Genomic DNA, 12,058 nt, shown 5'->3' on the forward strand with positions numbered 1-12,058 from the left:
ACGGGAATGGCCACCGATACGACGGTCTGCGGCGTAGGGTAGTATTAGGCGTTCGGAAAGGCCCAACTCCTTTGACGCAAGACTGCAAAAAGCAAGCTCATGCAGCAGGACACGAATAAGAACCTTGCAACGGCCCAGGCGGGATCTCAAGTAGGGCTGCGGACTACAGCTGGAGCGGGCTCCTCGAATGCATTTGACAGGGTTTTGGGACGTCGGCCGAGCCATCTTGGCAGTTGCCGATGCCGATCTTGGCTTCAAAGGGTGGCGCGCCGCCAGAACCAGGTGGAGGCTTGATTTTTCTTCTGTTCGTATCGGTGATGCAAAAAGAAACTATTTCTTTTGCTTGGCACCTTTATTCGGGCCTATTTCTCCGACAGATCAACAGGCCATGTCTGCTCTTCCAAGTACACGATGGCGGAGGACCCCCTCCATGTAGTAGGTATTAGCGACAACTTGCCAAAAGATGCGGCAGACACAATATTGAAACGAGCGGCAGTCGGGAGTGGCGAAAATGCCGGGCAAGGGCAAGGACCCGGCATATATGCCCAGTTTAGCGTCCGTGTATAGCATGGAGAACGATGTCGCATGCCCCCGCGTACTTTGAAGTGAGCTCATGGAAACTTGATTGTCAGAGGATTGATGCATCCACACGACACCTCCATCAGGACCCCCCGGGCAGCTCGTATTGAGCTCCGCTGTCAGGTCAGGCTAACTAGTGTTCTGCAAACCCGAGATTTGGAGTATCACGGGTGGTGATGCAGCCTAGTCTTTCATCGAATGCAACGTCGACGTCACTGTGTTACTTTGTTGAAGCAAAGTAGCCTTATTTGCGGACGGCACATTTTCTACACCCAAGACAGGGACATTTGTATTCATGAAATATTGTATAAATAGCTACTTATTTCCCCCTTAAATTGAGCCCTCATTATCCGCCACTCACTTACACATACTCCCACTTACACACACAACCCGCGCCACCATGTTCAAGCAGCTCACCATCCTCGCCATCGCGGCCGGCATCGTCTCCGCCGAGGGCTTCGCCAAAGTCGTCAACAAGTGCGACTTTGAGGTGACGCTGTGGTCCGTCGGAAAGGACGTGTCGGGCGGCCACACGCTGCAGCACGGCGAGTCGTACGCCGAGGCCTTTGCCGTCGACCCCAAGACGGGCGGCCGCACCCTCAAAATCACCCGCGAGCGCGACGGCCTCTGGACCAGCAAGCCCCAGACCAACTTCGCCTACAGCCTCACCCAGCCCAGCATCTGGTACGACCTCAGCGACGTCTTTGGCGACCCCTTTGCCGGCCACAAGCTGCGTCTGGCCAGCGACGACGGCGCCTGCACCGCCGTGCAGTGGGACGACGGCGTGCCGCCCGGCGGCATCCACACGCACGTCTGCCACTCGGACGTCTCTGTCGTCCTCACTCTGTGCGCTTAGATACGAGTCGCTGGGAAAGGCAGCATATTACACTTCATTCTCCGAATCGCATCTTGTTCTTCTTCCTATTTGTGTTCGTGTTGTAGTCGCTCCTCCAGCTCTGTGTCTGCTTGCGTCTCCGATTCTGATGGATGCTTTTGGAGGCGCCGCAAGTACCACTTGAAGACGTGGACCAGTAGCTGCGCTATGAATACCTAAATTGTGTCAGAAAAAAAAAGAGGCCCAAAGGCTGGCTGCGGCCGGACAAACCTGTTCAATAGTATACAATAAGACAGGTATCTGAATAAATGCCCTTGTTAAGTTGTCTGCAGCAGCCCACATGGCAGCCACCAGCGGTATTCCCAGACTCGTAGTCTTGGCTGCACCGCAAAAGCACACGGCAATGGTCTCCTCCATAGACATCTGGCGGACAGTAAGGATGCGACGAATAAAATTGGGCATTCTTCTACCAAACGTCGAGTCGGCCACCATTGGGTTGATCAGCTGAGCGACCGCCAGCGGAGGCCGCGCTGCGAAGAAGCATATCAAAGTAAAGAGGAGGTACAGGGCAACGTTCATCAAGATGATCCACACCACCGACGGCTTGGAGATTTTGAAAAGCGCGCCTGTTTCAAACGCGCCAGAAAAGGTCGTCCTTGGGGGTGCCAGACACGTCAGTTCAAGAGCGGCGGCCGCTGGAGAAGACCGCTTACCAGACGAGCAGGACGAGACAGCAGGCCGACACCTTGGGAAGCTTCAGCAGGTTCAGCGCCCAGACGACCCTGTCCTCCCACACCCACCGCAGGGCCTGGCCGGCGGCCAGCGGCAGGAGGACGCTGAGGCCGAGCTGCTTGGCGACGTCGGCGTACATGCGGCCGAGGGTGGCGGGGCCGGCGGGCCGCCACGGCGCAAAGACGACGCTGCTGCCGGCGCCGGGCAAGAGGCCGTAGACGAGCAGCGGCGACAGGAACGCGCCAAAGACGTTGCCGAGAACGACGGAGATGACGGCGGCCGCCTCGTCGCCGCCGGCGCCGCGCGTCATGACCACGTTGGAAGCAATCGTCGTGGGGAGGCAGGCGGTGGCGAGCAGCCCGACGAGGACGGGTACGGACGGGGTGCCGCTGTGAAGGGCGCCTGCGGCGATGCAAATATGAAAGATGGCTAGCAAGAAAAAAAAAGATGAGGACATTAGTATGGCGAGCAGAGGAGGGAGGCGCACATACCGAGGACGACGGCGGGAAAGACGAGGAAACTGATGCCCTGCACCAGCACGTGGAGCCGCCAGTTGGTCAGGTTCTGTTGGAGCTTGGCGGGGGCGAGCTGCAGCCCGCTGACGAGGAAGATGAAGCCGACGGCGCCGTACAGGATGCTGTACTCGGAGCGGATGGTGCCTCGGTGGGCGGCGACATCTTTGCGTTGGGCTGGTGAGCAACAAAGGCCGCTGGGGAAAAAAAAAAGGCCAAAAAAAAAAGGGTTGGATGAAGTACATACGAGGAAAGAGATAGGCCAACAGACAAGCCACTCCGAAGCCGATAATCAGCCACTGCCCGAGCACAAAGTTGAAGATGCCGGTGAGGAAGCGCGCCGCCGCTGGCCGTGGCGGCTCCGACTCGGCGGCGGCGGCGGTCATGACGTCCGCCGGAAAAGGGGTCGACACTGAAGCGCACCGGCCCAACGTAGAAAAGCAGCGGCGGGGCTATTATATGCGCATCCTTTCCTGCCTATCTACACAGCTCTGTCTGGTCCGCTGCTCATGGCTTTGGTATTTGTCGACTAGTTGCTGGGGAGAATGTTGTCAAGGTAATAAGTGAGAAGCGAGCCGGGAACAAGACGGAGCTGGGGTTGGTTGCTTTGCCCCCCCGCATTCGGAAGAACGAATGAAATTTTGGTAGCCGTGCGAGTCTCGGCGGTCAGGTTTGGCTACCGGTGACGCGAGCCGGGACTACCCGTTGCGTGCTGTGCTTGTGGTCGGTCGGGTCGTTGATTTCTCCACGTGCAAGTCTTGGCTATTGACATCCCTTGTCAGGAATAGAACATCACGTTGAGCTCAGATCCATCATAGGAGCACGTAAAAGAACAAGAAAAAAATAAACATATCAAAGAATACAAACTAGATCAAAGAAACATCAAGCAACTCCAACGCCGACGATGCCTGTGGTATCAGAAATTATATGGCATCTTAACACCTTTCAAACAACAGGTCCCAAAGCTGTGCTGCTCAAGAGAACCACTCCGCCCAAAAAAAGAATTCGCGCGCTCAATATACACGTAATTTGTAAAAAGAGTTTGTCCATCACCGGTGCCGGAAGTGCCGCCTGCTCTACACGGGCATGGCAGCGGCCGGCGCCGGCTCCATCGTCAACGCTGTCCTGGATTCGTTTGCACCGGCCGTACTAGGAGCTGGCGCAATTTCGGGATCCGGTATTTGGATGTCGAGCTATCATCGGTTGTCAGCACAAGCGAGAAAGAGATGTAGCAGTCGCGGTGTACACTCACAGTCATGTATCCTGTTTGTCGGAGGGGGATCATCTTTGGCGCAACGAGTCCGCTATCGTCGGTAGACATTGACTTTTGCATCTCCGTGTTCCACTTCTCCATCCAATCCTCCAGGGCCGCCAGCCTCCTCTTGGACGCCGTCAAGCCAAGGTCGTCCCACAGCCAGCCGGTGACGGCTCCCATGACACTGTCCACGACGTTGCGCCCGGCATAGGGATTGAACGTCTCGCCCAGCTCGGCGTTGAGCTTGCCAATGACCTTTCGAAACTCCGGCTCCGAGATGCCGGCAGGGTCTAGAATCTCGGGGTAGAGGTTCGAAAAGGCCGGCGCCAGGTCGCCGTGAAGGAGCCAGTCGCGGCGCACCCGGATGATTCTCGTCGTGGCGTATTCGACCGAGTCGACGGGCACGTGTGGGTTTAGATGAGGGTAGCAGGGATGACGAGGACCCCATTCCTCGCCGAGGTCGCCTTGGATATCGTCGCCCATGATGGACGAGTTGGTCGACGAGAGAGCGGAGCCGATGCCGTCACCGGCGGAGACGTTGGACAGGCGAGGGGCATTCTCGTCGCGACCGCGCTCCAAGTCCCTGGCGAAACCATCGCCAGGACCATCGTTGTTTGTCATGTTCGGCGTGGTTTTGACGGTCTATCGAAGCAAGCGCGAAGTGGGCAACTCGAGTGGCGGGTCGATGCGGCGACCGGTTGATGTGGCGGAACGAGGACTTGGCTTCCCGGGAATGACGTAGCGAACAAAGGGCGATTTGGATGATATATTATGGTCTGGAATGTGGACAACTCGATGGCCGACCAATTGCGCGGGTTGTAGGCTGTCGCGCGATCTCGGAAGATTGCGAGTGGAATGCTGGGTGGCTGCAGCCTGCGAGGGAGACTCGATCGACAACGCTGGATCTGTCGGCCCGGTCCGTGGGCGTTGGTCTTTTCACACAAAGGTTATTGCTAGGTATACAATTGCCTCGGTCAATTATTCGATGCGGTTGGCGCGATAGCGGGATATTGTCATCAGGATGGCGGACATGGGCCTTTTTGTTTTCGCAATGTTGCAAGACGAGAGCAGCTGTTTGATTTAAGGGAGGAGTGGAGCACGGACCCTCTCGTTGAACGGCTATCAGCTGCCACCACGACAACTGCCACGAAGGAACGAATAGTGAGCAAGAGGTCTAGAGAGGAGGGGTTAGTTAGATGGTAATCTTACCATCAATTAAACAAGGGTTGAAAATAGAATTAAATACCTTGTCGGCTCACTGAAAGTGTACACCAGAATGCTTTACCTTGCACTGACCTTGAGATTCAAAAAGACATGGTGGCAACGAGACGATAGAGAAATTAGTCCCGCGCTGCAAAGAGATGAAGAGATGCTCGAGGAGCAATAAGAGTGATGAAAAGAAAAGTTCATAATTTTGTTTGTTTGCTTGTCGTCAAGTACCTATAACTGTTCCTGGCACGAAACTGATACGGGCCCACCGTGAAGCTGTCACGCCAGTCCAAACTTAGCAACTCCAGCAAACATCTTTGGAGCTGAAGGAGCAAAGCAAAGGGAAATACCCCTATATTTCCAAGTGATTCTACACTCGAAGCCGCTTCAGTTCCATTTGACACAAGGGCAAATATCCGATTCATATAGCCCAAATGGCAGGCCGCACCGTCATCGTGGCGTCCAAGAACCCCCTCAAGGCGCTGGCGACCGAGGACGGCTTCAACAAGATGTTCCCCGACGGCCGCTTCACCTTTGAGGCCGTCAGCACCGAGTCTGGCGTCGCGGTCCAGCCCCTCTCCGACGAGGAGACGCTGCGGGGGGCCGTCAACCGGGCCCGCAACGCGCGCGCGCTCGCGCCGGCGGCGGAGTACTGGGTCGGGCTCGAGGGCGGCGTGCAGCACGCGGTCGACGGCGGCGAGGAGGTGCTGGCGTTTGCGTGGATCGCGGTGCTGCACCGCGACGGCAGCCTGGGCCGCGCGCGCACGGCGACGTTTTTCCTGCCGCGCGAGACGACGCGGCTGCTGCGCGACGGCCTCGAGCTCGGCGACGCAGACAACGTCCTCCACGGCCGGACAAACTCCAAGCACGAGACGGGCACCGTCGGCATCCTGACGGGCGACGTCGTCACGCGCCGCAGCTACTACGCCGAGGCCGTGGTCCTGGCGCTCATCCCGTTCAAGAACAAGCAGTTGACGTTTGGAACGGAGCAGCGGCCGCGGGAAGTGCCTGCTTGAATTCTCGAAATGGATAAACAAAGAGCGCCAGACGAGCAAAGCAGACCAGACATCGGGAGTTGCTGACTTTTGTTTAGAAAGGGTCAAGGTGGGAGATGGCACTCCCCTACCCTACAGCCAAGTTCTCTTTTGCAAAGGCTCGCTCTAGTTAGTTATTAGAATCTCAATTCCATTTCCCCGGAAATATGGCATTGTTGTCAGTGCCGCAGCCACTTTTGAGTTGTTCCCTAGCATGGCACGTATGCCTTGAAGTGCGGCATAACCAGGTGTACTTTTGCGAGTCAATAATGCATAATGGCTGCATGTCTGAGTTGAGTGATGGACTCTAACTTTTGAACCTGGTTGTAATGCAGAGCGCAGGAAAGCATGCAGCGCTGTGTTTCACCGAGACCAACCCTCCAGACGCTGAGGCAATGCAGATCATGCAGGCTCTAGTCATGGCACTTGGCATGACCACTCTTGTTTCTCTCTTTCCCTTTTCTTTGTACATATTGTTCTCTTTTGCACCAGCAAATTGGCCATTGTCGGCCTTGTTTCCACCTTTGGCTCTTATTATGGACTTTCTGTAGTTAAACGGTATTCTATCTCTTGGTTCATCACTCACAACGGCAAAACATATGGGCCTCTTGTAATTTGTATTATTGGGGATTAGATATAGCAAGCCCCATCTTGAGAACAAAATCGGCTCACTTTCGGTCCGCCATCTCAAAGACAAGATCCTGAGACGGCGAGTCAACCCAGTCGGGCGGCCCACGAAGACCCCCATGTGATATATGCACGTCGGTATGAGCCGGCCCCTAGCCGTCTTTACTTTATTAGTTTGTCGATAAAGTTGGCTTTTTCTTCGCCACTTTTTTATATCTCAATCACGAGGAAGCGGTCGGTTCCATTCCATGACATCTTTCTCTCTTCTCCACCCCGATGGGAACGGTGTTTCTCTGGCCACCGGAAACTTGTCCTTCTTTGAACAACCATGGCTGAACAGGGTCCGGCTGTCGTCGTTGTGTCAGCCGTCCCATGCCGCATGGTGCGGAGCAAAGGAGGAGACGACCTCGACTTTTGTTCGGTTGCATATTGCTATGCTTAGCTCCATGCTTGGCGAAACTGTTACCAATTCTTCTGGGAACCCCTGTTCAGGCTGCCTGTTGACCGATTCTTGTTCCGTGCTCCTCAATAAACCCCATGATGTAGTGGTTCGTCCGATGGACTAAATTTGTTGCCGCTGGGTATAATACTCCCGGCGCATCTTCGCTCTCTGAACCTGTTGGGATGTCTTACATGTCTTGTTCGGCGTTATTCTATAGCCGATCGAATCTACGATCGAACCAACCCCTCCCCCTCCTTCCCATCTAGAGTACGTGACGAAAGTCAAAAACGCAGCAAAGATGAATTCAAAAGGTGGTGTGCAGGAGCACCAACACAGCTACAAAACGGAAGACATCGCCATGGCGTCGCCAATGTCGTACGGGGAGCGGGCGCGTGAAGAAGGCGTCGACGAGGAAGGGGACGTGTACAAGTCGACGTACGACGACGCGCAGGCGATGCGGCGCATGGGCCGGCGGCAGGAGCTCGTACGGCACTACCGCGTCTTCTCCATGGTGTCCTTTGTCGGCATGGCCACGGCCGCGTGGGAGGTGACGCTGTACCAGATCACGCCGGCGCTGCGGGACGGCGGCCTCCCGGCGCTCGTCTACTCCAACATCTGGATCTTTTGCGCCTTTGTCCCCGTGGCGCTCAGCCTGGCCGAGATGTCGAGCATGGCGCCCATTGCCGGCGCGCAGTACCACTGGGTCTCGGAGTTTGCGCCGGAACGCTACCAAAAGTTCCTGAGCTATCTGACAGGGTAAGAGAAGGCGGTAGCGACTCTGCTCGGAGGGGGTTCTAGTTTTTCTTTAACCATGCTATAAGTACTAACGTGTCATCGGCAGCTGGACATCGACCCTCGCGCTCCAAGCCGGCAACGCGTCGGGCCTGTTCCTCATCGGCACGCTGGTGCAGGCCATTATCCAGATCCACCAGCCCGGGTACCAGTTCGAGAACTGGCACGGCACGCTCCTCGCCGTGGGCGTGTGCGCGCTCGCCGTCGTGGCCAACGTGCACGGCTCGCGGGTGCTGCCGTACTGGCAGAACCCCGTCTTCGCCATCAACATCCTCGCCTACTTTGCCTTTCTCGTGCCCGTGTGGTGCAACGCGCCGCGGACCACCTCGGAGCACGTGTGGACGCGCTGGGAGAACGCGGGCGGCTGGCCGAGCCTGACCATTGCCGTGCTCGTCGGGCAGCTGCCGGCCATCACGTCGCAGACGGGCATCGACGCCGCGGTGCACATGGCCGAGGAGGTGCGCAACGCGTCGTCGTCGGTGCCGCGGGTGGTGCTGAGCGTGTTTGGTATCAACTTCTTCCTCAACATTGCGACCGTGGTGACGCTCTGCTACCACATGCCCGACGTCTCGGTCGCGCTCGCCGAGCCGACCATGTACCCGGCCATCTGGGTGCTCCGGCAGTCCATGTCGGATACCTGGCTCACCGTCCTGCTCGTCGTCCAGTGCATCTTCCTGCTCTTTTCCAACTTTTCCTACCTGGCGGCCGTGAGCCGCGACTTGTTCGCCTTTGCGCGCGACAAGGGCCTGCCGTGCTCGGCGTGGCTCGCCAAGGTGGACAAGGAGCGCAAGATCCCCGTCAATGCCTACTACCTGACGGGCATCTTTGCCGCGCTCCTCAGCCTCCTCTACCTGGGCAGCCCGGTCGCGCTCTACGCCATTGGCTCGCTGCTCGCCTGCGCCATCATGCAGTGCTACTGCTTCTCCATCAGCTGCGTGCTCTGGCGCCGCATATACCACCCGGAGACGCTCCCGCACGCTCCCTTTTCCCTCGGAAGGCTCGGCGTGCCCATCAATGTCGTCGCCGTCTTGGTCGTGGTATGGAGCTTCTTCTGGGCGTTTTGGCCGCAGGAATATCCGGTCACGCCGAGCGGCTTCAACTGGTCCGTGGCCATCTTTGTGCCGACCGTTGCGGTGGCCCTGGTCTACTACGTCGTAAAGGGCCGCTACGAGTACGAGGGGCCTGTTGTGCTGGTTGAAGGCAGAAAAAAGCACCTCGCGTGACGCGGTTCTTGCCAATGCAACATATGTATGTACTTGGGCGTTGGCGGTTGGGTGGTGTATGCCTTTTTTTTTCTAATTATTACAACTACACGGAATATGAAAGCCTCGCATTATAGATATGAACCAACTATTTCAACGTACATCCCTTGTTGTAAGCCTGCTATAAGCTGATGAGGGGAGATCATGTGGCACCCAGTTGCTAAACGGGCCCCGGAAGGCTTTCTAGAAACGGAACATCGTATCGGTACGAATTCCCTACCTAGGAATAACTACCGAATCCAAGTCCCGCGGGGGCTGGGGTTGATGCTCTCTATTACTAAGAAGAGTCAAGGCAAGTCAGACCGCGCCCAACCCTCGTCGGTAGTTACCAGGCCCCCGGGTTGAGCCAAACATTGTCAAGAGGTCCACCTGTAACGAGCTGTTTCGCATGCTAGACGGTACGGAGTAGAAATTCTGAATTGAGAAATTTTAAGAGTCAACCCGAATGAACTACCCAAGTCGTCCTGTACTTCGCTCGCCATCCTCCTGCTTCCCACACTGGAACATGTCTCGTACAGCCTGTCTCAACGGCTGGGCCCCCGTCAACGGGCCGGCCCCTCGATAACTACAGTGGACGACGAATCGGGCGACGAGTTTCGCGTGGGCGGCAGCTTCCGGGGCTCCATCCCGCCAGCAGGGATGGCTTTGCCCGGCCAGTCTCCGAGCCTGTTTATTCGTAATGAGCAATACATTCGCAAGCCTAGGTTTTTCTCGTTTTTGCTGCAGCTCGGTGCAAAGGGAGAGAGGCAGGCGAGTCAAGACCCCTGCACTTGGTCGTTTCGCAGACGCATTCTGTCGTTTTATGCACGCACGACATTCGCTACCCTTTTTTTTTCTTGGCTCTTTTCTTTTGGGGTCACCGGAGGAAGGCGCGGGGGGGGAACGGCCTGCATCCTTTATGCGTGTCATGGATAACTAGGCGTTATAATTAGACGCTATTGGACTATCTACTTGTCTCACAGCCCACTGAAACCGCCGGCAATATGCGTGCTCCGCGGCCCCTATGTTCATGATTCTAGTCTCACTGGTGAACGAGCTCCCAGTGAACTTTAATATGGCAGGGGGGCGCCCATGTATTGCTCTGTCCAGCAACCCTTGAGATAAATACACGGAACCCTGGGATCCCGCTGCGCTGCGTGCCTGAGATGAACCCTAGCCAGGTGTGATTTGTATTATTCTCAGTATTTCTCTCTCCAGGAAGATCGTGACAGGCTGCCCCGCTGGGCCAAAATATTCTTTCTTGCCTGTGCTGCCTGTGCAGCAGACAGGGCTGCGCAGCGGCTCAAGTCGCCCGAGGCAATAATACGGACATGCAATGCACGGTTTCTGTTTCGCCCCCGATACATCTCTATTCAATGCTCTAATTTAACCATCCGCGCGTCCTCTTCCGATTTCTTTGTTCTTGTCTCCTGTTTCGCGTGCTCAGCCTCTTGATCTGTCCCATGCCCGAGCCTTGGCTGCATCTACGACAGTCACAGACCACCATTTCACAACATTCGACGAACACTTTATTCTTTGCTCTCCATGGTCCAGAGAGTGTCCGTTTCTTGATGACGGCGCTGTATAGCAGCTAAGTCTACGAAAACAATTAAAATCACAGATGGATGAGGATCGGGCTTCGTGGCTGAATGCCCCGATGGGCATGTTCTTGGCCTGGTCAACCTCGGCGTTTCTCGTCAGAGCCTGGGCCAAGTACCGATCAAAAACATGGGGACCAGATGACTACTGTCTTACGCTATCTCTTGTAAGTTAGAGATTCAATATTGATAACTTTTCGCTCCTGACCGCCTTGTTTGCAGGTAACCGTGATTGCCCAAGTGGCTTGCACATACAGTGCCTTAGATTTTGGATACGGAAAGTCTTTGGCTGTGATTAAACCAGAGCATCGGCCTGTATTAGAAAAGGTTGGTTGGTTACACTCGGTTGATACCATTTGAGAGACTGACCTGGGTGGTTTGAAGCTGCTATACACCACCGAGCTCCTGTATGTGCTGGCACAAGGGCTCTGTCGGGCTTCCGCGGCGCTCTTTATCTGGCATATGGCCCATTCTGGCCCGGAGACGCTACCTGCTCGATTTCTGGCCTTCACCTCTGGCGTATGGACCGCAGCTTCCATGCTTGCGATGGCCATTCGTGGCAACATTAGCCGTCCGTGGTCTACAATGGACGGGACTCAGTCCATGGTATGAAACTTTACTCTACTATACCGTGTGCATCGCCAGCTAAACAACCATGCAGCATATTCGTTGGATAATTGTAGAGACTACGGGGATGGTCATCGAAGTAGCAAACTGGTTTCTAGCCGTCCACTTGATTTGGAGCCTCCAGATGACTTTGCGAAAGCGCATATACATCCTGAGTACATTCGGAGTCAAACTAATGTGAGTATTAATATCTGAGTCCTCCCCCCTCCCCTCATTTCGTGTGGATTTCCAACATTTGCAACAGGGTCGTCATTTTCATCGCATTCCGTCTTGTCTTCCTAGCCCCGGCGCGCAACTTGGACCCGACTCTGACCAGCATCATGCCCGCCATCCTGACACAGGCCGTGCTGCACTTTTCCATGATTGCGTCGTGCGTCACGACGCTCAAGCCGTTCCTGCGGCACTTTGGTCCCACCATTGTGCTGGAGAGCGCCAACGTGAGCTCCGGGAAGCGCTCGCGCGACCCGTACTACCATCTCGACGTCCTCGGCGGCGGCAGCGGCTCCTCCCGCAGGGCCTCGGCCAACGACAGCATCAACTGGCGGCCGTACCAGGGCCTGGCGCACGCCTCGGCG

The 12,058-nt window shown here is 56.1% G+C and overlaps 5 protein-coding genes across 5 annotated transcripts; 3 read left to right on the forward strand and 2 right to left on the reverse strand.

Annotated features, from left to right (window-relative positions):
• Positions 1-979: 979 nt before the first annotated feature.
• Positions 980-1,435, forward strand: CCM_01492 (BYS1 domain-containing protein; the record flags this gene model as incomplete). Its single annotated transcript, XM_006666648.1, has 1 exon — positions 980-1,435. The coding sequence occupies one exon, from the start codon at positions 980-982 to the stop codon at positions 1,433-1,435; it is 456 nt and encodes a 151-aa protein (XP_006666711.1).
• A 65-nt stretch (positions 1,436-1,500) lies between these two features.
• Positions 1,501-3,044, reverse strand: CCM_01493 (sodium bile acid symporter; the record flags this gene model as incomplete). The annotated part of the gene is made up of 5 exons (XM_006666649.1): positions 1,501-1,629; positions 1,685-2,069; positions 2,128-2,548; positions 2,638-2,835; positions 2,906-3,044. The coding sequence occupies 5 exons, from the start codon at positions 3,042-3,044 to the stop codon at positions 1,501-1,503; spliced, it is 1,272 nt and encodes a 423-aa protein (XP_006666712.1).
• A 690-nt stretch (positions 3,045-3,734) lies between these two features.
• On the reverse strand, positions 3,735-4,534 carry CCM_01494 (Golgin subfamily A member 7/ERF4; the record flags this gene model as incomplete). Its single annotated transcript, XM_006666650.1, has 2 exons — positions 3,735-3,851; positions 3,911-4,534. The coding sequence occupies 2 exons, from the start codon at positions 4,532-4,534 to the stop codon at positions 3,735-3,737; spliced, it is 741 nt and encodes a 246-aa protein (XP_006666713.1).
• Positions 4,535-5,556: 1,022 nt separating this feature from the next.
• On the forward strand, positions 5,557-6,138 carry CCM_01495 (NTPase; the record flags this gene model as incomplete). Its single annotated transcript, XM_006666651.1, has 1 exon — positions 5,557-6,138. The coding sequence occupies one exon, from the start codon at positions 5,557-5,559 to the stop codon at positions 6,136-6,138; it is 582 nt and encodes a 193-aa protein (XP_006666714.1).
• Positions 6,139-7,111: 973 nt separating this feature from the next.
• Positions 7,112-9,240, forward strand: CCM_01496 (GABA permease, putative; the record flags this gene model as incomplete). The annotated part of the gene is made up of 3 exons (XM_006666652.1): positions 7,112-7,199; positions 7,519-7,981; positions 8,067-9,240. 3 exons carry the CDS (start codon positions 7,112-7,114, stop codon positions 9,238-9,240), a joined length of 1,725 nt encoding a protein of 574 aa, XP_006666715.1.
• Positions 9,241-12,058: the final 2,818 nt, after the last annotated feature.

The sequence above is a fragment of the Cordyceps militaris genome (genome assembly GCF_000225605.1).
Source record: "Cordyceps militaris CM01 unplaced genomic scaffold CCM_S00001, whole genome shotgun sequence".
NCBI lineage: Eukaryota > Fungi > Ascomycota > Sordariomycetes > Hypocreales > Cordycipitaceae > Cordyceps > Cordyceps militaris.